General features: G+C 42.9%; 2 protein-coding genes across 7 annotated transcripts; one reads left to right on the top strand and one right to left on the bottom strand.

Annotated features, from left to right (window-relative positions):
* Positions 1 to 27: 27 nt before the first annotated feature.
* On the bottom strand, positions 28 to 5,546 carry LOC105022074 (vasoactive intestinal polypeptide receptor). 2 transcript variants are annotated; one of them, XM_010890204.4, is made up of 13 exons: positions 5,398 to 5,546; positions 5,203 to 5,302; positions 4,407 to 4,502; positions 3,912 to 4,009; positions 3,632 to 3,741; positions 2,354 to 2,486; positions 1,779 to 1,932; positions 1,591 to 1,651; positions 1,413 to 1,482; positions 1,214 to 1,305; positions 857 to 995; positions 732 to 773; positions 28 to 567 (listed from the first exon to the last, which is right to left on the bottom strand). In XM_010890204.4, the coding sequence occupies exons 1-13, from the start codon at positions 5,461 to 5,463 to the stop codon at positions 415 to 417; spliced, it is 1,314 nt and encodes a 437-aa protein (XP_010888506.1). In that variant the 5' UTR covers positions 5,464 to 5,546; the 3' UTR covers positions 28 to 414. The 2 variants fall into 2 exon arrangements, with proteins under 2 accessions (XP_010888506.1, XP_010888507.1); XM_010890205.4 differs by lacking the exons at positions 5,203 to 5,302; positions 5,398 to 5,546 and adding an exon at positions 4,625 to 4,716.
* Positions 3,699 to 21,461, top strand: cfap221 (cilia and flagella associated protein 221). 5 transcript variants are annotated; one of them, XM_034289888.1, is made up of 25 exons: positions 3,699 to 3,775; positions 6,084 to 6,238; positions 6,325 to 6,425; positions 6,588 to 6,674; positions 6,777 to 6,872; positions 7,243 to 7,343; positions 8,088 to 8,191; positions 8,993 to 9,152; positions 11,292 to 11,424; positions 11,524 to 11,644; positions 11,739 to 11,850; positions 11,965 to 12,052; positions 12,690 to 12,779; positions 12,909 to 13,004; positions 13,880 to 13,967; positions 14,148 to 14,245; positions 14,391 to 14,471; positions 14,672 to 14,779; positions 15,545 to 15,706; positions 16,053 to 16,211; positions 16,375 to 16,475; positions 18,301 to 18,396; positions 18,765 to 18,893; positions 20,150 to 20,340; positions 20,726 to 21,461. In XM_034289888.1, exons 2-24 carry the CDS (start codon positions 6,106 to 6,108, stop codon positions 20,292 to 20,294), a joined length of 2,589 nt encoding a protein of 862 aa, XP_034145779.1. In that variant the 5' UTR covers positions 3,699 to 3,775; positions 6,084 to 6,105; the 3' UTR covers positions 20,295 to 20,340; positions 20,726 to 21,461. The 5 variants fall into 5 exon arrangements, with proteins under 5 accessions (XP_034145779.1, XP_019897594.3, XP_019897595.3 ...); XM_020042035.3 differs by lacking the exon at positions 3,699 to 3,775 and adding an exon at positions 5,629 to 5,783 and having other exon boundaries at positions 18,774 to 18,893; XM_020042036.3 differs by lacking the exon at positions 3,699 to 3,775 and adding an exon at positions 5,629 to 5,783 and having other exon boundaries at positions 20,168 to 20,340.
* The last annotated feature ends 240 nt before the right edge of the window (positions 21,462 to 21,701 follow it).

Raw genomic sequence — 21,701 nt, 5'->3', positions numbered from 1 at the left:
TTAAAGATCCAAGTCTAGTATAATAAAAACTGATGCAAGTCAACAAAAATAATTGGTCATTTAAAACCATGTGTTAAAATCTCTGGGGGAAGAATGTGCTGGTCATTAACAGACCTTTTTTTCCAGGATTTCCTTTATCACAAATGGGTCCTATGGTCCATATTAAAGCTCTTCCTGTTTCTTACAACTTCCACTGAATCCAACAGTATCATCTTCAGTTGCTTGAAGCGAAACATCACAAAAAAACTGAATGTCACAGTGCAGCTTCCCGGGAAATGTCCAAGTCTCCGCAATTCTCTGTGTAATTCCGGGTACCAATTCAAGTTCTAGAACTCACGCTCCCTTGACGCCTTGAGGAAGCAGTCTGTGCGAGCTGGCGCTTCTGGGTGGTGCTACAGTGAGTGGGGTCAAAGGTCACGCCAGGCTGGCCAGTCCGCAGCGCGGCAGTAAGGTGACCTGGGTAAGGGGAGAGCCGCTTTGGCTCATGGAACCATGCTGCCTGTGCTCCCCATTAAGATGCTGCTTGAGCCTCCATCTGCGCCATCTCCTCTGCACTTCATGCTGCACCTGTGTGTGTGTGTGTGTGTACACATGGTTGGAGGTGTGTGGGATGCTACTAGTTAATCAGGCCAAGTTACATAATGTTAGCAGCACCACAATTGTACCAGTTGTTTTAAGTTACATTTTACATCATAGTTTTGAGGAAAAAGGTAAAATAAAAATAAACCTACCTCCCCGTTTAGAAAACAGTAAAGAACAGCGACCACAAAGCCCTTAAATAGATAAAAGTGGAGTTTAGACTTTAAATGGTTCTCCCACATCCAGCAAGAAATCTGATTTCAACCTGTAATATTACCTGTGTTGATGCGAGAGCCAGTTCAAAAAAGGTCCATATCTTGTATGTTAAACCACTGACTTTGATGGGTAAGAAGGCAAAGAGAATATAATACAAACCAAAGAGGGCCACCAAAAGAAACGTTGATTTGGTAAGCCTCCTGAAAAAGGAGAATTTAGCAATGAAACAATACACAAAAATGCAACAATGAATACATGTGGTAACAATTCCACCTGTGTGCAGTTGTGCTCGTCCTTCTGTTTGGAGTGGGCAAAGCTTACATAAGGTCCACACAGGCATGAAGTACCACCGTTGTGAGCAATTAAGTGATAAAAAAATAAATATACAGGACATACTATGTTTATGTTGACAACTCACTTGAATTGACTGGCTTCATTTCCTTCCATGTCTGGCATCTGCAGTTTTCCCACCAGAATTCTTATGATCCTCAGAAAAAACAGCAGATTTAGCTGTGAAAGGAAGAGGCCACAAATATATTTTCTTCGCCATTAATGTATCAACCTAATATTTAATACTGAATATTAAGTAAGCCAACAGATGCAACTGATGAACTTACAATTATGAATAGCAGGACAGGCACTCTGAGAATCCACCAAATCCACTCTTGTATTCTTGTCTCCCAGCAGCTTCATGAAAAAGGGGAACCATTGGTTCAACATGTATGTGAACCAAGACGATGATTATAATGCAGAAGTTGTGTTTAAAATGTCTGCATGACATCACATCTAGCTTACCCTACATCCTCATAAAGGAATTTTGACAAGCCCCAGGATAGAATAACTAAAATGGGCAAACCTGTGAGGAAAAAAAAAAGGTTTCTACCAGTTCTGTTTTTATTGACGGAAAACAAAAAGATTACTATGCAAAGCAATATGCATGACACTTCAAGATGGGGTGTGTAGTGTTGTTGTGATGTCCCTACCCCAGCCCAGAATGATGTACCACCACAGGTGTTTCTTCTTGGAGAAAAAAGACACACTGACCAGAGTGTGGAGGTAGTGTCCTTCCACTAGCAACCAGCTGTAGTTTGCCATGATGCAGTAGTTGGAAAACATCACAACTAACTTACACACCACCTACATAACCAAAAGTGATGTGTGTTAGCAGTTTCATATAGGTAATCTAGCAGTATAAAAACATAGTGAGAGGGAGTAGAGTTTGGTTTACAGTGGGTCAAACAACATAAGTTTCAGTGTCGTTTCAAATGATAGCATTTAAAGTAAGTGTCCACTATTGCATATCCTTAATATGAACGCATTCACACATGCACTGACAGTCACTCTTTAATACAGTAGACCATAGTGAACGACAGGGTTACATGTTGTGTTGGACCACTGAGAGGACTTGTACAGTGAGAATCGCTACACAGCCCTCTGCAGCAGGGCGAGCAAACCCAGGTCGCCGGTCCGAAAGGCAAACGTCCTAAGTGTGGCACCAACATGGCTGACCCTAGTGTTGGGAATGGTGAGGTACAGCGAGGATCGCTGCAATGCTTACTGGGAGTTCATCGCAGCGGTACAAGTCTTCATTGGCGAAGAGCACCGAGTCCTTGATGAAGATCGAGGTAGCGCGCAGGATGAAGGAGACGAAGAGCTGAATGTGGATGTAGTTCCTGGTGCAGTGCAGTTTCCTAAACAAGACAGAAGGAGGAAGAGTATGAAAGAGCTTTTAATAGCCACCTTGACCAACAGACTTTCTGCTCATGTTTACTACCTCACTGGGACCTAAAATTATGTACAGTGAAGAGAAAAAGCAAGCAATTGGAAATACATGGATGTCTGAGCAAATGTCCAACCACATTGATTGATAAAGGCAACCCAATTTAAAATATCACACACAAAAATAAAAACACCATTGATGCAGTTAAAATAAACAGAATTGCAATTTCCTTACACAGACAAAACGTTGTACTTTACACCCCTACTTTGACCATTACATAAAATGGCTAACATGAATATCAGGTGCACCAAAACAGGTACAAAAGTCTCTAAGAACCCTAGGGCAACATCAAGGGCTCTACCAGCCTCTTGCCACAAGCAATGTCAATGTGTATGAGTCAAATGTCAGAAAGGAACTGCACAAACATGGCCTACATGGGAGGTCAGGGAAGTGGAAACCTCTGCTCTCAAAACATAATATCAAGACATTTGCCGGACAACACCTAGGTGAAGAGCAAAACCACAATATACCAGAGAATTCTTGGGGAGGAATTGAGGCCATCTGTCAGAAAGCTGAAGCTGACCTGGAACATGCATCTTTACAATAGGACAATTGTCCAAAACGCACAAGCAAAACTACGACAAATTGGCTCAAAAAGGAAAAATTGAGGGTTATGCAATCACTGAGTCAAATCCCAAATCTGTCGACACGCTGGTCAGGGACTCGATGAGGATATGCAGAAAAGACCTTGGACATGACAGTTAAAGCAGTTCTGTAAAGAACAGTGGGATCAAAAAATCTTCCTAGTAGATGAAACCGCTACATGAAGATATTTCAGCGAGAGGGGTTAACACTGTGCACTATGTAAAGGCATTTCTGTTGATTTTTGATGAATGCATGACTGCAAAGTATAATATTTCATTGTCCCTTCTTAAATTAGGTTACCTTTGTCAATAGTGTTGAAGAGAAGATTGCATATCCATACGTCCAAATATGTAAAAACAAAACAAAAATACACATTTTTGTGTCTGTCTTTTCCATATGACTGTATGGTCATTGATTTCTGTGGTTATTATTCTTCATACCAGTTGTAAAACATAATAATCTTTTTCTCACCTAAAAAAACAGAGGATGGTGATGGCGACGGTGAGTGATATGAGAGAGAGCGCATATCCCGCGGTGTACATGGTCTTCACATAGGGGAAATACATGTGGGAGTCATGTGACTGGGAGGAAAACACAGGGAAAAAGTGGCCTGGGGTAAGATTTTCCATTATTAAAATTGTCCATTCATTTTTGACACACTGTTCAACACCCCTATGGCTTTCCCATTATATGGTGGAACTTTTCCTGTATCAAAAAAAACACACTAAAAGCATCCTAGGAGCACACCAACCTCTACAAGAAAGTGTAACGTCTCGTTGAAACAGGCGTTCTCATAAGGGGGAAATGCGTCGGTCCAGCCTGTGTTTGTGCAGTTCCGGTACACCTTGCCTGAGAGAGCATATATACGGCCTGGTCGATACTTGTTGTATTGTTCAAATAGCAAATTGGCTGTCAACAATGCAACTTTATACCAGGACACACAAAACTGCTTCTAAAACACTAAGGTCTACGCAGTTCTATCCTCTCAGTTATTTCAGGGCGTGCCGTTTTAAGGCTTCTTTAGTCTTCTGTACGGTATTCGGAAATCGATTCATGATGTTTCCACAAGGGGACCTTTTACGAACTCTAGAAAACTGCTTTGTCCATTAGCCTATCAACTACAGGCACCTATCGCCAGTTTATGGTAGAAAGACAAACATTTCTTAATTCAAATGGAAACAAATGGCTTAGGTGGTGGATCATTGACTAGAACACACCTCATAACCAGGGCTCGGGGGTCTGTTACCTTCTGATTTGAAGAAATTGGGACAGGGCTGGGATACAGTCTCCCCTACAAAAGCAGGAAGCCAGCAATTCAAGTGGTCCCACATGACCGTGCAGTCTGAATGAGAGGATGGAATAATTGTGAATGTTGTTTTAATTACTGTATGTTGCACAATATCAGTTCAAATACTGTCGGTGTGAGATTAGCAATATACAGTTATACAGCTCTAATGTTCTTACCAATGTGATCCCTAGATGAAAACCCACTCCACTGTCGAAACTGGCCTTGTTACCTAGCTGGCGCGTGGTGCAGTTTTAGGTTGTGTGTAAACCAACTGGACCAGAAGTTACGTATTATCTTTCGGGCTGCTGTTCAGCGTAACATGTTACGATTATAGCTGTTAATAGATTTGTCCGAACGCATTGAAAATATACACAAAGCATCTAAAATGCATCATACAGCCAATAAATGCAGTGTAAAAATCTAGAAACAACTATGTATGGATTTTATTTATATAAAAATGTTAGCCCGCGTTCAAATGATACTCGATACTACATTTAGCTCAGAAACGTCTGACTAGCAACTTTTTCAGCAAAACAACTAATTTCAGTCAATTCGGAAATTCGTTAAAATATTTAATTATCGGTATGCTGCATGGCATACAGCACACCTACACAGTCATTAAGATATATATTTTTTTATTAACAATGACTAATTGAGTTTAAAACTGCGTTTTAGGAAAACATTTTCAAACACTGGATACGAATGTCTAACGGTAAAGCGTTATAAATAACAACAGAGAAGGTTCACATCTCACCTGGTTGGGGAGTTTTTGACTCATTATGCAGTCCCAACTCATGAAGGCACCTCTCCTCCTCTCTAATAAGAATGGCGTACGGCTCACAATCTGCGTGAACCTTCCATAGATAAAAAATGAAAGGAGTGTGCATTGTCATCTTCTAAATTTTACCTATTGCAAAACATGCCTGTTACTAACACGCGCGTTCTTTACCTTCAAGTACAAGTGCATTCCCAGGATTCCAAAGATTACAAATGTATGCATATTGTCAGTCTGCATAGTCTACCAGAAATTTAAATTTACTTTTGTAACTAAACGTTCATTAGGATCGCCTTTTTCAAAGCAGCAACATATGAATTACAATTCCCTTCCAAACCAATTACATATGTTTGAGACTTTGATCAGTTATTTGGCTTTATTATGCACAGAAAAATCGCTCCTCCCACGGAATCTTGACCAAAACACTGTAACGCCTTTTCCACGCCCACTTGGAAGACATTCGCCGAAGCATCGCTATGGTGACGAGAGTGTTTGGTTTACTGATAATGGAATAGTTTTATATGTATTGTTTAGTTAATGGTCTGTCGATAAATTAACAGGTAAGTGCAGTTATTATTCTTGAAATGCACCCACACAATGCAAAGAATACAAAACTATGGTATTTGTGAGCTACGAAAAGAATAACGTTGTTTACAGACGAACATAGAAAGTTACACAGCTGTCATATTTGATAACAACCAGCCGTTCCTCTGCTATCTACTGACTGTATGCAATTGGCTTGCTGGCTAGCTTTTTGTGATTTGTTGTCATAGTATAATTCACAACCGCATCTTTAGATGTTATTTGTCCTCAGGTAGGTAATTAACGAAGGATGAGTAAATATCACATTTTCCATCTAGCCCTGCTATTCACGGAGATGTGATGGAAGTGACATACTCTGCCTCAGAGACGTTTATAGACAGCCATAGAAAGAGGTCCCCTCTTCCCCTGTGCCAGCTGGTGGAGGACAGAAAGAGAAGTCTGACCCATGTCCCTCATCATCTACTAGAGACCCGTAGGATCAACTCACTTGTATGTTTGATCAAAATTTCCACTCAAGAGTTTCCTTATATCTCATTCATACCATTCTTGTACTTTCAGAAATATTTTCCAAACTCAAGAGCAACAATGAAATCCAAGCGGAACCCTCAGCACTTCACTTCAGTGGGTTTAAACTGGGAGAGAGTTATGAAAAAAGCTTGGTTAGTGAAGCTCCATAATTTGAAGACTTACGATTGTGCTGTCTTCTTGCGATTTAAAAAAATATATAAAATGAGTTGTCACTCTACCCGGTTATATAACTGTTGTTTTTGTTCCAGCACATTTTTACGGAAATGTGAATTATATTTGCTTTAATGTTTCAGAAGCTTATTAACAAATCGTCTGAAGTGATCAACGTTCACATAATTCCCACCCAAACAAAGCACTTCCAAACCAAATATTTAAAAAAGGTATTCTTTTTTTTTTAAATTCCTATTTGATTTAATGCATTCCATTCAGATTGTTGGATTCGTATTGATGCTTAAATCCTTGGTCTCTATATTTGTCTACAGCATCGTCTTGTCCCAGGACTTTCCTACACAGTGAAAGTACACTTCTGCCCTGACGATTGGCGCTATTTCTACGACTGTATTCGGATTCATTGCAAGGTTGGAATATAGTGCTATCTTAGTTTCTAATCAAGTCTGCTGGCCATAATGCCTGACATACAGTAATCTCTTCAACGTCTACTCCTGATCTATTCCAGCAGTCAATCAAGAGGGATTTACGGTCTTGTTGAGCATGTTGTTTGTTGTCAGTGATTCTTTAGTTGTTTCTCTTCTCCGCAGTTGCTGTGAGGTAAGCCTGATGCCAGATCAGACTTTATGAACTCGTAATGGTCATTGTGGTGCATTGGCCAACTGATCTGGGACCGGGTTACGTTTAGGGACCTCCCTCCCCTGCACAGAATCATCCAGGACACAAATACGTCAGGGAGCATCGTGTCATGACATCTGTTTGCTCTGATCTCTCAACCAGGAGGAAGAGAACTTACTGGTTCCAGTCCATGCCTATCCCATCATTGATGACTTGCACCTTCCAACACACATCACCTTGCCAGCGGTCCCCGTGGGCCGGAGGTGAGGTGAAATGGACGGCTTTGCTTCCCTGTGCACCATTCCTCTGAATCGTCTTTGAACTTATTTACGATCGTTTATATAACGAGGCTGTGCATAACCTGCGCAGCCACTCATAGGCCACATCCTAGCCAGCAAAACATTTGTTAAGTGCCTCAGTTTTCCAAATTAAGCTGCCAGATAAACATGATAAATGGCAACCAAGGCATGTTTGAGGAGTAATCACAGAGCGTGTTATTATGGTCACGTAACACATGCGTTTCATTTGTTTTATGACCTCTGTTGACACTAGTGATGCATTTAGCTGTCAGTATATTAAGACCATTTGCTCAATTAGATAACTAATCGTATTTCTCTAGCCATGCCGCATGCTCCGTATATGCTAGGGTCAGTACATTATTAGGCATTTTGTGTTGGATATATTACAGTCTTCTGTCAAAACAACATGCCTGGAGGGAAAATACGTAGCAAAAGTGAAATTGTAAACATTCGTCTGAGTGTAGAGACGGTTTACATTTGACCGATTGTTATGTAACCCACTTCAAATGCATACTCAGAGAGGGCCTTCACAGCTCTGTCTTTGAAAGCGTCTCTCTGTGACGAAGTGTTCCTGTGGTTAAATTTGATTTAGTGTAACAGGGTATCGTGTTGCCCCGTAGGAGATATGACCAGGGTTATCCCTTCTCGAACAGGGACTCATCTTGTTCTTTATAACCTTTGACCTTTCTCCTGCATTTCACCTTCTAGTGTCAGCCATGTGATCCCCCTGAGCTGCAGTTGTCCTATTGACTTTGAGTTCCAGGTGCACATCATCCAGTCTGACAGAGCCTTTTTGGTCCATCCTCTCTCAGGTAACTTTGATCAAAACAGGAAGCCCTTTAGACCACTGAGTAAAATAATAACTCTAGTGTCTTGTTAGAGACTTGATAAGCAGATGACAGAGCAAAATACCAATATCCTACCTGCTAGGGCTGGGAATTGTGAATGATCTTAGAATTGCTAGATCAAATTCCCAAGCTGACAAGTAAAAAATAAGATTCTGTCCATGAGTTAGGCAATAAACCTTAATTGCTCATCAGGCATTCATTTGGGCAGAAACTGCATCTCTTCAATTCGGAGTTGGGTTAAATATGGAAGACTGATTACCTTTCTCTTACAAACAACGTCAACACCCAGCTACAGGAGGGTGAATTCCAGAGTTTGGTAGTTACCAGAATATTCTGTAATTTTATAATTTTAAAGTATGTATCCATTATTTCACGTAGGTATACTGTTTTGTTCATAAAAAGGTCTAAAGACAATGTGGCTTTCATGTCTTCAACTGCCACCTTGACACAAGCAGTTGGGGTTACTGTGCTGTTTTGACTGTGTCATGGCTGTTGACGCTTTCCAGGCAATCGGTGATGCTGGGTTTCCGTTGTGTTAGGAAAATAACCCGGCGCTCAGTCTAGGTAGAGACGTCTGAGAAATTAGCTGCCTGCGTTGCTTTGAGGGCATCGGAGTTTAGGGAAGGCGTGTGCATTGCTACACTCACGATAACGCATTGTTGGTAAAATCCAGAATCATCAGTCTTTCGAGCACTATCTTTCACAGTATAACTCTAATTTTCGTTTTCCCAGAAATCAACCATAACCCCTCGTTTATGATCCTAGGTGTGATTCCAGCCGATGGAAAAGTGGACGTTACGGTTACGTTCAGGCCGTTCCGGTATGGCACATCCCAAGTCACCCTGCAGGTGGTCGTCTCCCAGTTCAACTCCAAACCCGGCATCTGTACCGTCACGGGGTCCTCCGCACCCCGTCTGGCCATCAGGTGGGAACCACGTTGAAATGTCGGAGGTTAATTCGTTAACATCTTTACGCAGCCGGAATGACAGAACGAGTATACTCTCCCGTTCGGTACTCATGTCATGGAATTCACTCGATTTCTTCGGGCCCCTACTTTGAAAGAGTAGACTTCAAATCTTTTTTGTCATTATATGGAAGTAAAACATTCACGAAAGCTGCCGTGTTTTTCAGTATACATTTAAATAGGTCTAAAATGCCAACGGACTATTTGCATTACTTTCACACATTATAATGCAGCTGTCCAGAAGAGCTCTGGGTCTTCAGACTGTTTGTCCTGGTGTACAACTACATGTAGTTTTAACTCAATTTGGTATGGTCCCTTTGTAAATCCACTCAGTGTGTAATATTGTCTGTTTCTATCTTGGCTAGCTTAATGGTGAAATTAGTAAATTCTTCCCTCTAGCGTCTACGTGGGGAATAGCAGAAACAATGTATTTTCAACTCTAGATAGCCTTAAGTATAGCAATACAGAAAGACCAGATTAAAATTAACTAGAAAAAATGATCCGGAAGCCGACAATAACAATTTATGTGCTCCATTTCAAAGAACATCTTTCCCTCATACCCTTTATATTAAAATGAGGATTTCCCTGCGTTTGTTTCGTGGAAATCTTACAAATGGCTCCCTAAATCTTTTGGTGGGTATCTAGCTAGTGAGCTCTCATATGATTTGAACATTACTGCCGTCATGAAAAGTGACAATATTATGTAGTGAGAACTACTCGAGATCAGTCAATGATGTCAATGAAAATCAAACTTGTACTTAAAAATATTTCACTGATTTACTCAAGTAGATCATCATGTTTGACCAATGTCATGCTTTTGATGTAAGCCAGTGGGTAACTGAGTCAGCCTCAGGTTGTTTTTCCCTCAGCCTGTTGGAGTTGAGACGGTTTATTTAACACCTACTGGGATAATGGTGCACAGATTTGATATATGACCAGCAAAGTTCCTGTTATCTTGGTTCATATTACATTATTGCTTGTCATTTTGGACCGTTGTCAGTTCAACGAATTGAGGCACTGAGACAAATATTCTTTTGGACAGGTAAGAATGCCGTGTGATTGTTAAATCCTTCTGTAAATAGTGTGTATGCGCATTTCAATTTTGGGAGGGAGACCATGTGTTGCATATCCACTATGTGCTTCCAACTCTCCAACTGCAAACCTTTAAAATTGAAATAGTACAAACATTGAGAGAGATAAATGAACCCCTGAAGTGCCCAACCATATAAGGGCATATTGTTCCATTTTCATATAATCAAATGTTTCTCAGTTTTTCATTGTGTATATTCCACATAGTGATTTTTTTATGGTTGATTGATGCTTGAATCATAATTGTTTCTAAATAATATATATAATTATGTTTATCTGCGTTTTCAGAAAATGCACACATTTGGGTCTTCAGCGTGGTTTAAAAGATGATGTCATCCATTCGATCCATTTATCTCTGAACGTGGCTAACCGCCTTTGTTTTGGACTCCACACAGTTTGAAACGGACTGTTCTTGTTTAGAGTCTGTGTATATAATATGTTTTCTATTCAGTTCCCATGATAATGGATGCAATTCATCACTGGTGGTGGATGAGTTTTACTCCCCGGTGTTATGGCTGAAATCAGTTAATGATTCATCAACTCACTGCGCTCATATCAAAATTAATCGGTAGCCAATCTACTCGATGGGTGTGTTTTGGATCAAAATCTTCCCATATTTTCTTCTAACTGGACCCGCTGGATAACTTTTATATGGCCCTCAGAGACACATACAAGACCCTTTCTAAACACACTTCCTGCTTACAAACAGAGGCTTAAACAGAAAGAGCCAGTGATTCAGTCAGTATCGTATGAAGGAGTTGGACCTCTAGCTGAAAGGGGCATGGTTTTACTCGACAGACGGATCCCCTGAAAAAGCTTGATCTCGTCCTGAAGTCCTGCCCCAATTGTTGGGCCATTGATCTACAGTCCGGTTAACCAATTGAGTGCAGTTAACCTAAAAGGTGGTTACTTTATTGCTGTTTTCGTTAGACCCCAGGAGTGATGGAAATGAAATTGATGAAAATCAACTGCATTAATTGAGTGTGTGTACTGGGGTTGTTTCCGTCCCAGGCAGCAGGAGAAAGATATGGGACATACAAAAGACATTTCGAATGGTGACGGTGGAGGGCCTCCACCTGCCTCATTGATACAGCCTATGACCAAATCCAAGAAGAGGTCGATACGGACCACCGAAAAGTCAAAGGTATCATCTCTTCACAACCTGTCCACAAAGCCTCAAGAGAGCTGTAAGGTGCTTGGAAATATTCATGTTTGTGTAATGAGTGTGGAATTATTTCAACAGACTGTTAGGGAGAAAAGAGAGGCTGATGTGAAGCCTGCATTTGATGTTTTGTCCCCTGCTGGAGTGGCCAAGATGCTGATACTACAGACTAATAAACTGAGCTCTACAGACCTGCGTGAAGGTACCTGGAAAAGACCCCGGACCAGTTATGAACTTTCACTCCAAGAATGAACGCCCACACCACTAATCCATTTTTTTCTGTTTTTACAATTCAGCCATGACATCCCAGAGCGACCTGGGCCTCCAGACGAGACAAATGAAGGAGGCTTTATTTGAGGCCCAGGTTCAACAGGACATCAAGGAGGAAAGAGCCAATCGTCTCAGATGGTTAGGGAACCGTGATTTAAAGACGCAATAATTGTGATGGCAATCGTGAAAATCTAGGCCACTGATGCACTGTTCTTTCTGTTGTTGAATGTTGATTCCTTCTTTTTGATGGAGGCAAGTTCACCTCGGGAGGGACCCTGTCTTGGCAAAGACTAAGATGTCGATTTTGGAGGACAGAGATATTGCCGATTATGAGTATAAGGTAATTTTGACACCCTATCCCGTAAGTCATATTCATTTTACCGCGCTATGCATGTGTAAAACAGGGTCATTGTGTTTTTTAATCCTCTGGCCAGTGTTCTGTTATGTTCTTCTCAAATACAGTGTAGTTGAGCTTAAGTCCAAGATGCAACCGTATGGCGGAGTTTAGTTGAGACAGGCCAGTGAATGTTCTAAATCCAACCGTCCAGGGTTTGCATTTGATGCAGCGTGACATGGTAATGTCAGCGAGAGATGCTGCTACGACGCAGTTTTTTTCCCCAAAAGGGGAACAGTTGTCAGGTCTTGCCCTGGACACTCAACAGCACTTCCTCTCTATCTCCTCTCCCCATGCTCTGTTTATGGGCTGTATTCACACACTCTGTTCTTTATGGGACACTATTGTTTTAAAGAGAGGCCAACCATGCGGTTTGCTGATTGGATAAACTCCTTTCATGTTCCTTGCCTTCTCTGGAATCTGGAAGCTCAGGTCGGAGACTAAAATAACCTCCGCCCCTCTTCCCTGTGCCTTACACTGATTGGTGTTTCCTACGCTTATTACCTTGTGTTACAAAGCCAGGTAAGTAACCAGGTTTTGGCCTAGCGGGCTAATGCCTTCTCCCCGGATTGACCTCTTTCAGGTTAGAAAAGGAGAGGTGCGAACAGAGGGGGACTTCGCTGGAGGCCAACCCAAGCTCTCCACCAGACGGGTTCTGCGTGACGCAGGCCAGGTAATCATGTCGAAAACTGACCCATTTGTCTCTACCGTGACATTAATTTGCCAAGACTGAGAACGGCTTCAATCTGTTTCTCTTTAGATTTCCACCATTAATTAGATTAATTTTGTCTGTACCTTCCAGGCACTGGCTGGCGCGCCTGTCTTTCGCACGTACTCCTGCAGTGATCTCGAGGTCAGGCGTCGAGCTCTTAGGCTCTTTCAGCAGGCAGCCCGCAAGGTCTAGTTACTTGCCCTCTTTGCTTCAATTCTTTGATGTTCAGTTTATGCCTCAGGGTTAGGTGAGACCCATCTCCACTCAATGCAGCTGTTTCATAAATAAACCGCATTGTAATTATGTGTCTTGTGGATAAACTCTCTATGATAACCGACTTTAGTCATGTAACAAGAAGGTGTGGCGGCTTAGTTGTGGGGCACTGTCATATCTAAATAAATCAGTAAGAAGGTCGAAAATGGACTTTCCCCTTCATGGTGGTCAAATTGGACATTCCACTTCATGGTGGTCAACAATTGACATTCCACTTCATGGTGGTCAAAAATGGACATTCCACTTCATGGTGGTCAAAAATGGATATTCCACTTAGTATGTGTAGGAAAGGACCTCCAAAGGTCAGTAAATACAATGAAGGAGTTTATATGTTCCTGCATTCTAAATGCCCACCTGTAAAACATGTAGGTCACACATGACCCCACACGAAGTTGGGCATGTCTTTCAGTGCATACTTTGTTTTTAGTATATATTACCCTCTTTTTGACCAAACAGGAATGTACAGATTTGTCAACAAAAGATTTCAACCTGTATGAAGGCCAGTATGAATCTGCATTTATTAATTATTAACTTGTACTCTTAAAATGGTCACCCGGCACAGCCAAAAGAGGACTGATCGCCACTCCAAGCCTGGTTCCTCTCTAGGTCTCTTCCTAATTTCTCCCCCTTTTGGGGAGTTTTTCCTAGCCACTGTGCTTCAACACTGTTGTTGCTTGCTCCTTGGAGTTTCAGACTGGATGTTTAGCAAAAGCTCTTTGTGACAACTGCTGATGTATAAAGGGCTTTATAAATACATTTGATTGATTGATGGTTTACTCATGTTACAGGTGGTAATTCGATGTCGTATGAACAACAGACTGGTTTGTCTGAGGCAGTTGACTCATAGCATGAAGCACCTGTCCAAAGATAAAAGAGGTATTGCACAGCTGAAACTACTGAATTAAGTGCTGTGTATAGAATGCAGGCGTATTCTTAAAAATACATATTGACACAATGCAAAAAGTATGTTGTTGATCTGTAGTAAATATCTATATGGAGGTGGTTTCTTCTGGTGATGCTGAAAACAAGCGTGATACCTTAATTCTTCTGATATAGTGGAGAAAGAGACCCCTGACCTGCCGAAGATCAACCCGGACAACGTGATCCCTATCACATTTCCCATATTTTCTCTTTCTGACGGGCCAGATGACCTGGTAAGTTCAGTGTTAATGAAGGGGAATTTTTCTCTTGTGTGGACAGTTTGCAAAGAGGTAACACTGATGAATTGAGTAGCGGCTTGTATTCATTGAAATTATTTCTTGAATAACCCTAACTTACTGAGGTTTCCTGGTTTCCCAGGCTCTCGGTGCGTTGGGTCCTGTCCCTGTTAGCCCTACAGAGGTCCTGGTCAAACCGCACATTCCATTTTTCAACCTGAAGGTATGTCTGCAGCACATGAGAGGCTCCTCATTTCACGCCCATTGCCTAAATAAAGAATCATTGTCGGGGCTTTGACATTTCGTGGGCACAACAGCTAGTCACTATTGCCTTCCTCTGATTTATAACAGGGACTTTTGCCGGCGCTTTTTTACACTAACATGCTTCCTTCTGTATCCAATTAAAATTGGTCGACTGTCAAGGTTCCCCAGCACTACAAGCTAATGGGGTACCAGCCTGTTTCGGCCTTTGAGGCTGCAGCCAACTACATTCCCCCCAGCCAGCCCATGACCCTACGCAGTGGGGCACAGGTAGGCCAAGAGACGACACTCCGACCCTGTTCATATGGATGGTGTGTGGCTCACGGATGCGGTTCATTAAAGGCAGATCAGAGTAAATCCTTTAAGCCTTTTACTAGGTGATATGAGTAGGATACGAAACGAGATAAGACGGCAATAACCCGGAGCACAGTTTGGATTGATTACTTGGCTGCGTCATTATGGAATACTGTGACATGCTCGGCTCTTGTGGTCTAAAAGAGTATGTGTTTACTCAGATGAACAAGAAGCAAATCATTGTCCACCGCACAACAGTCTCACATGCACAGAAATGGCCCTGGAACCATTGTTTATGTATCTTTTTTTTTTTAATATAGTTTCCCATGGTTGAAAATACAACAAACATGAATTCTCCAGGGCTACCCTTTAGCTCCCATGATACAAATACTCAGTTATGGGCAGCTGTCCATATGAACTCTGCCCAACTCTTCAGAACAACATTACATTGTATTATTTGTATAACGCGACCGTCAAGACGTACTTCTTATGTTAAATTCTAATTTGTGCAATTCCATAGCTGGAGCTCCTGACTGATTGGCCCTAATTGAACTCATCCATTTTCATAGTACGTACTGTATCGACTCCTGCCAGAATGCCTCTCATACAGTCCTGTCAAATCTGTTTCGTAGGGAACACTGTAGCAAAAGACATGTTATGAACGTGCAGGGTCACCGGCTCCAGTCACTTATCCTCCGTCGGGCCTGATTCACTGTCCGCCGCCGCGTTCATGTCTTTCAGGACGAGCTGCTGCCCGCGGTGACCCGCCCTCCCTCGGGGTGTGCTCGGGCTGAGCCAGTGGCCGCGGAGGATGTCGAGCGGGTGGAAGAGTGTCCCAGTCTGAGTTTCACCGCCCCAGCTGGCCTGCTGAATCCCCCTGATGCACACCCCCTCAGGATCTTCGTAAGACCACATCACAGGGTTTAATGGAACGTGGCGTATTTCCGTCAGCCCGTTCTTGTATGTCCACTGTGAGGGTGTATTTGGACGCATGGAGTCGCCAGACTAGGACTTGGTTGTTGCCGTCAACAGAAATTGTTAGACGTGTGTGTGTGTGTGTGTGTGTTGGAATCTCTGGGATAATCCCAGTAGCGTTATTCTCACCAGCAGAAGTATTCAGCAGTACTCCCTCCCGACAGAAGAAGTTAATGTGCCTGAGAATATCGATCAGTGTGAATGGCTCTGCATCGATCAGTGACGCTGTCTGTGCTGTACTGTGGACGTCTGTGTTGTGCCGCCCCCCCTGTAGAACCCGGCTCCCGGTCTCCATGCCTTCAAACCGGACCCCCTTTACCTGGAGTGTGACCTGGAGTTCCACCTTTGTCCGCTCCCCCGGTACTCGATCCCGAAGCCTTCTGTGGCGGCCGTGCACACGCCCGGCACTCAGAAGAGGTTCCTGGATCGGGCGGTACGCACCCGTCTCACACACACGTGTCACTGTTGCGTTTCTGTTAAAAATAGGCGAAGTGCCCTTTGATTGTTCACCCGGTGCAGGGATTTTGGGGAATTGGGACGAAGCTAGTGCCGTTTTGTCCAGTTGAAGAGAATACTTTATCCGGATGTAATTGCAGGATGTGATCCGAGGTGTGATGACCTGGAAGAAGTTCCCATCGGCTGCGCTGGCCACTCTGTCAGGCGCTCAACCACTCACCAGCAGCTGCGTCCCGCGCATGTAAGCATCCAATAACAAAGCCACACAGGGCCCTCTGCCAACCACATTACACTTTAGGCTGCATCCACTGACAGCTAAAGTGACCGGTGGACAGTGTCTGGGGGAAAGTGATCAAATAAATTAACTTAAATAACTAAGTCTGTGCTCTTTTTAAGCAAATGCTATACTCCCGAGTGTCGCCTGGTGTGGCTACCCTTGGGTCATGCTTCTGCTGCTCTTGTCCATTCTCCTTTATGTGATAACTGTTGCCAACTGCCCTTGGTAAGTCTGGGAGTCTGGTTGTGTGCTGTGAAAGTTAAAAGTCGAGGTTAAAGCTCCTGACAAAACAACCCTCCTCTTGTCTCTAAGGACGGCTAGCTGCGTTGGTTATCTCCATCGTGTTGTTGAAGCCCTTCGGTTAGATTAGATTCTACTTGTCATTGAAGTACAAATACAGTACAACGAAATGCAGTTAGCATCTAACCAGAAGTGCGAATAGAAGAGGGCAGAAAATGTACATGTATTAAGTATGTGTATATTACAAGTGGAACGTATAGATATGCAAAGAAGGCAAATGCAGTACAAATGGCAATACTGAATGTGCAATGAAGGCAAATAGAGGGCAGAAAATTTACAAGTATTTAGTGTATGTTACAAGTTGGATAAATAGTTGTGTGGGTACAAATGCCAATTTTAGATGTGCAATCGAGGCAAAATGAAGGAGTGGGTTAGCATGTGCAACCGGGATGCAGAGATGGCAGCAGTGATGTTCCCGAGGTAGACATGCGTATGTAACTGCTGACAAATGCAAGTACGATGGCAGTTCAAAATGTATTGTAGAGTATTCAGGTGTGGGTATTCAGCATTGCTACTACCTGTAAGAGTGCATAGTAACGATACGTGGAATGACTCATAACCCACAGGCACTGTGGTTGTATATATATGTGTGTGTGTGTGTGTGTGTGTGTGTGGAGAGTATATGTAGACTAAAGGATATGTCAAGAAATGTGTGTGAGTAGACTGAAGTTAAATTCTGTAGACAAACAAGTATATAGATTTGGGTCAATGCATGTGTGTTACAGCAGCATTTTCTATAGTTGTGGTGTCCTGTGCTGGCTTCCGAAATGAACTTTATCCATATGGTCGGCCGGTTGTGGACGGGTAATTGCAAATTGTGGGTGGGTGAGAAAACAGTTGACTTGCGCATCACTAATGTGTACTCCTTTATGTCTCATACCCCATTCTGTCTTTCAGGGAATTGTTTTTACAGCAACGTAACTGCCAATGATTGTACACAGTACAGACCCCCATCCTTCCTCTGACATTTTTACTTAGCAAATGTGTAAACCAGTTTGCTCCTTAGAAAGCGTGCCGTTATTGCCAGTTACAGCTCACGCAGGAATTTCAGCTGGCTCGGTGTGTCCACCTACTCAGAGGATGTTTTTCCTTCCTTCATTTCTTCCTCCAGATCTTGTGAAGGACTTAAGCTAAGGCACAGCTTGTAACCTACAACTCCAGACCCAGTCCCTGTCTCACAAACAGAATTGCGAATGGAAACACAGTGATTTACTGTACTTCATATTTCTTGGATTGGGGGCAGGGTAGCCAACATTCTGTTCCCTTGTCAAAGATCTATGGCTAAGATGCAGACTCCTCTGGGATCCATTCTAACACCAGGGTTACTGTGTCCGCTTTCCGTCTTCTGCGTTGTTCAAGTCGTGTCCAAACATAGTGAACTGGTGTCTATGAAGTGCAACAAATCCACATGATAAAGTGCAACAAATCCCCAATGCGACACTGTGTCCAAGGTAAACTAACACAACTTCCTACGACCTGGTTCCTACAGGTCTGACCCCTTCAGCAGGGACATTCTACCCACAGTGGCTCCCTCGGCTCTTAGTGGCCTTCCAGAGGACATGACAGAGGAGCTAGGGGATGGACAGTAAGCCCTGTCACATGCGCACACACACACACACACTAACACACCATCTCTGTCAAATACACGTCAAGACACATTCTGTCACTCTCTCGTTTTTTCTTTCTCACAAACACATGAATTCACTATACAGTAATTATCCTATATGGAAATGTAATGTTCGCTAATATGGATTATAAAGCGTCAAAGTTCCAGTAGTATTTTAAATGATTATATAAACTAATAACTGTAATACACAATGTTTTGAAATCTTCTGCTTTTTGCTTGAATATGGATTCATTTTTTAATTCCATCTGGCTCTATCACACAGACATAAATACACACACCTACACACTTTGTAAGTTACATAAATACCGGTGTGTATTATGTTACTGACTCACCAGGGCTGAAAGCGTGGGAGTTTCTCTCACACCTGAGATGGTCCGAGCGGAGTTCTCCCTGTCAGATTATGTGCCTTCAACTCCCGGACAGCATAAAGAGGACAGCTCTAAGGATGACAGCAGGTATGCAGTAAACACACCCACACACACACACACACACACGCGCAGATGCTTGTGTGTTTTCCTGTCCTTGTGGGGACCTAAGACCTAACACAGAAATGAATGTCCCCTTTTCCCAAACTCTTACCAAACCTTAACCTCAAAAGCCTAACTTTTATGCCTAAATTTTACCCAACCCTTACTTCTAGCCCTAAACATAACCTAGACCTAATGCCTAACCTAAAATTCAAACAGTGTTGGCTAAACTTAAAATAAATGTCTGTATGTTTTTCCCTAGCCCCTTAGCCGGAAATCACGTTTTTCCTATTGGGGACCAGTCAAAAACCTTGTGGGGAACCATTTTTGAAGGCTGTACTATCGTTGTGGGGGTTTCACATGTACACATAGACCACACACATGCAAGCATTCACACACACACACACACACACACACACACACACATATTGTAGCACCTGGAGTGTCATTGAACTACGTTAGCGTGTGACTAAGTTAACCTCAAGTCCCTCTCTATAAGACTGGCATTGCAAATCAGCCAGCTCTTTCCCCCTTGGAATCCGTAACACATCTCATGAATCAGTAAGTGAAATAACCGCTCAGGTCATGCATTACTCCGTTTTCGCTTTGTGCTCATCTCTTTAATACTGTTAATAGTGTGTCATGGTAATTGTTTTTCACAAATCACATGACATCACCATAGATACAGGCTAGATCAAAGGGGAGATATTAACGGTACCTCCCCTTTTATATGACAACCTCCTCCTAAACACCCAACACTGATCCCACCCACCACCTCCTGGTGAACACACAACACTGATCCCACACACCACCTCCTGGTGAACACACAACACTGATCCCACACACCACCTCCTGGTGAACACACAACACTGATCCCACCCACCACCTCCTGGTGAACACACAACACTGATCCCACACACCACCTCCTGGTGAACACACAACACTGATCCCACACACCACCTCCTGGTGAACACACAACACTGATCCCACCCACCACCTCCTGGTGAACACACAACACTGATCCCACCCACCACCTCCTGGTGAACACACAACACTGATCCCACCCACCAACTCCTGGTGAACACACAACACTGATCCCACCCACCACCTCCTGGTGAACACACAACACTGATCCCACCCACCACCTCCTGGTGAACACACAACACTGATCCCACCCACCAAGCGCCTGGTCTTATCATAACTAATGTCTCTCACACACACACTTTTCTTTTTATGTAATGGAGTGATTTTGACGCCTGCAGGCGATGGAGGGAGCCACAGCTGTGTTTGAAGTCTCTGACCGGTACACTTGGTTCCAAGGTGATGGCCCGGCTCAACCACCTGAAGATCGCCGGCGAGGCCAGCGCTGCTGCACCAGAGAACAAGTAGCGCTGACCTGGGTACTGGGATACTGGAAACACTTAGTCAGCTGACGGTAACAACATACCTTGGCTGATACATTATCGGGCAACATTGACCGTCACTTTGGGATAACTGTTTTGGACAAACCATGTACATGCAGAATATGTCCACTGTACAATGACCAGCATTTCCAAACAATAATTACATGCTTACCGACTCTGTGTACATACAATACTGTTGTCTGCTTTCTAAATTTAAGAGTGGGCCAGTATCACTCCTTTTGTAATTTGTATTGTAATGACTGTACATAGGTGAAAGGTCGGGAGACAGTGAACCTTAGGGCAGCGGGCAGGATTCGAACCTGTGTCGACTCATGTGCTTTCAACTGGGTTTTCATCGTCTTGATGACTTGGCCCTCTTCTACCCTCATCTGTGTCATCTGTTCTGTCTTTTCTCAGTGGCTGACCTCTACACCTCCTCCTCTCGTTGGGAGACGCCCCTATCTCCATGCTCCTTCGGTTGTCCTTCCATTGCGATTTTAGCATTTTGTCGCTGTCCTCTGATTTCCTGTGGATTGTGAGAAGGTGCCTGCTTTTGGACCCTCCAACCATCTCCTTAATGTCCTTCCGAAGCTCAGCACCTATTAGCTGTTCACAGGCTTTTCGGCATCTGTTATGTAGTCTCTACGTGTTTGCACTAGCTACAAGAGGTCTTCCAAGACTTGAGGCTCCCCAGGAAAACGGTCCTCAGGTCTGAAAGACTATACCACCCGGTCCACAACGGACCTAAGATTAGTACCACGCTGTGCATGTGGCCATATGCTTTTGGATCTTTAAGCAAAACTGATTAGCGCCCCTAATGGTGCCGATCTGAGTTATTAATTTACGCCCAATCAGAAGAGGTAATTGCATTTCTGAAAAACAGTGACCAAGACACGTTTAACACAAGTAGACAGGTGAGCGCAAAGCGAACGAGAAGATTGCTTATGAAGCTGCTTGAAAGAATGCCCCAAGTGTGCTAAAGTTGTCAACAATGCAAAGGCTGGCTAATTTGAAGAATCCATAATATGAAATGTATTTTGATCTCTTTGACACTTTTTTTGGTTACTACAAGATATTGTATGTGTTATGTCATAGTTTCGATGTCTTCACTATTTTTCTACAATGTGGAAAGTAGTAAAACTAAAGAAATCCACTTGGATGTGTGGTTGTGTTCAAACTTTTGAGTGGTGCTCCATGTTCGGCAGGACCAAGAGATACAGTAAGTAGGAGGAAGTTCATGTGTGCTTTGTAGATTAACAATCAGCTGTAGCCTTCATTTCCACATCACCACATCATTTTTTGACCACAAGTTTGTAATTTCTGTTTTCGGAGATGGAAAAAAGCTGCTCTTGAAATATCATAAAAACGTTCATCAAAACAGATATCAATGTCC

Source organism: Esox lucius, chromosome 22 (assembly GCF_011004845.1).
Source record: "Esox lucius isolate fEsoLuc1 chromosome 22, fEsoLuc1.pri, whole genome shotgun sequence".
NCBI classification, from domain to species: domain Eukaryota; kingdom Metazoa; phylum Chordata; class Actinopteri; order Esociformes; family Esocidae; genus Esox; species Esox lucius.
The sequence above is the reverse complement of the archived record's forward strand: the minus strand, read 5'-3'. Positions and strand labels throughout refer to the sequence as shown.

Excerpts from the sequence above, each read along its gene's own strand:
- cfap221 (XM_034289888.1), top strand. The coding sequence starts at position 6,106 with ATGGAAGTGACATACTCTGCCTCAGAGACGTTTATAGACAGCCATAGA. Across the intron at positions 6,239-6,324 it reads TCATCATCTACTAGAGACCC|AAATATTTTCCAAACTCAAG; the intron begins GTAGGATCAACT and ends TTGTACTTTCAG. Across the intron at positions 16,212-16,374 it reads AGAGGTTCCTGGATCGGGCG|GATGTGATCCGAGGTGTGAT; the intron begins GTACGCACCCGT and ends ATGTAATTGCAG.
- LOC105022074 (XM_010890204.4), bottom strand. The coding sequence starts at position 5,463 with ATGCAGACTGACAATATGCATACATTTGTAATCTTTGGAATCCTGGGA. Across the intron at positions 4,503-5,202 it reads GTCAAAAACTCCCCAACCAG|ACTGCACGGTCATGTGGGAC; the intron begins GTGAGATGTGAA and ends CCTCTCATTCAG. Across the intron at positions 1,933-2,353 it reads ACCGCTGCGATGAACTCCCA|GTGGTGTGTAAGTTAGTTGT; the intron begins GTAAGCATTGCA and ends TTGGTTATGTAG.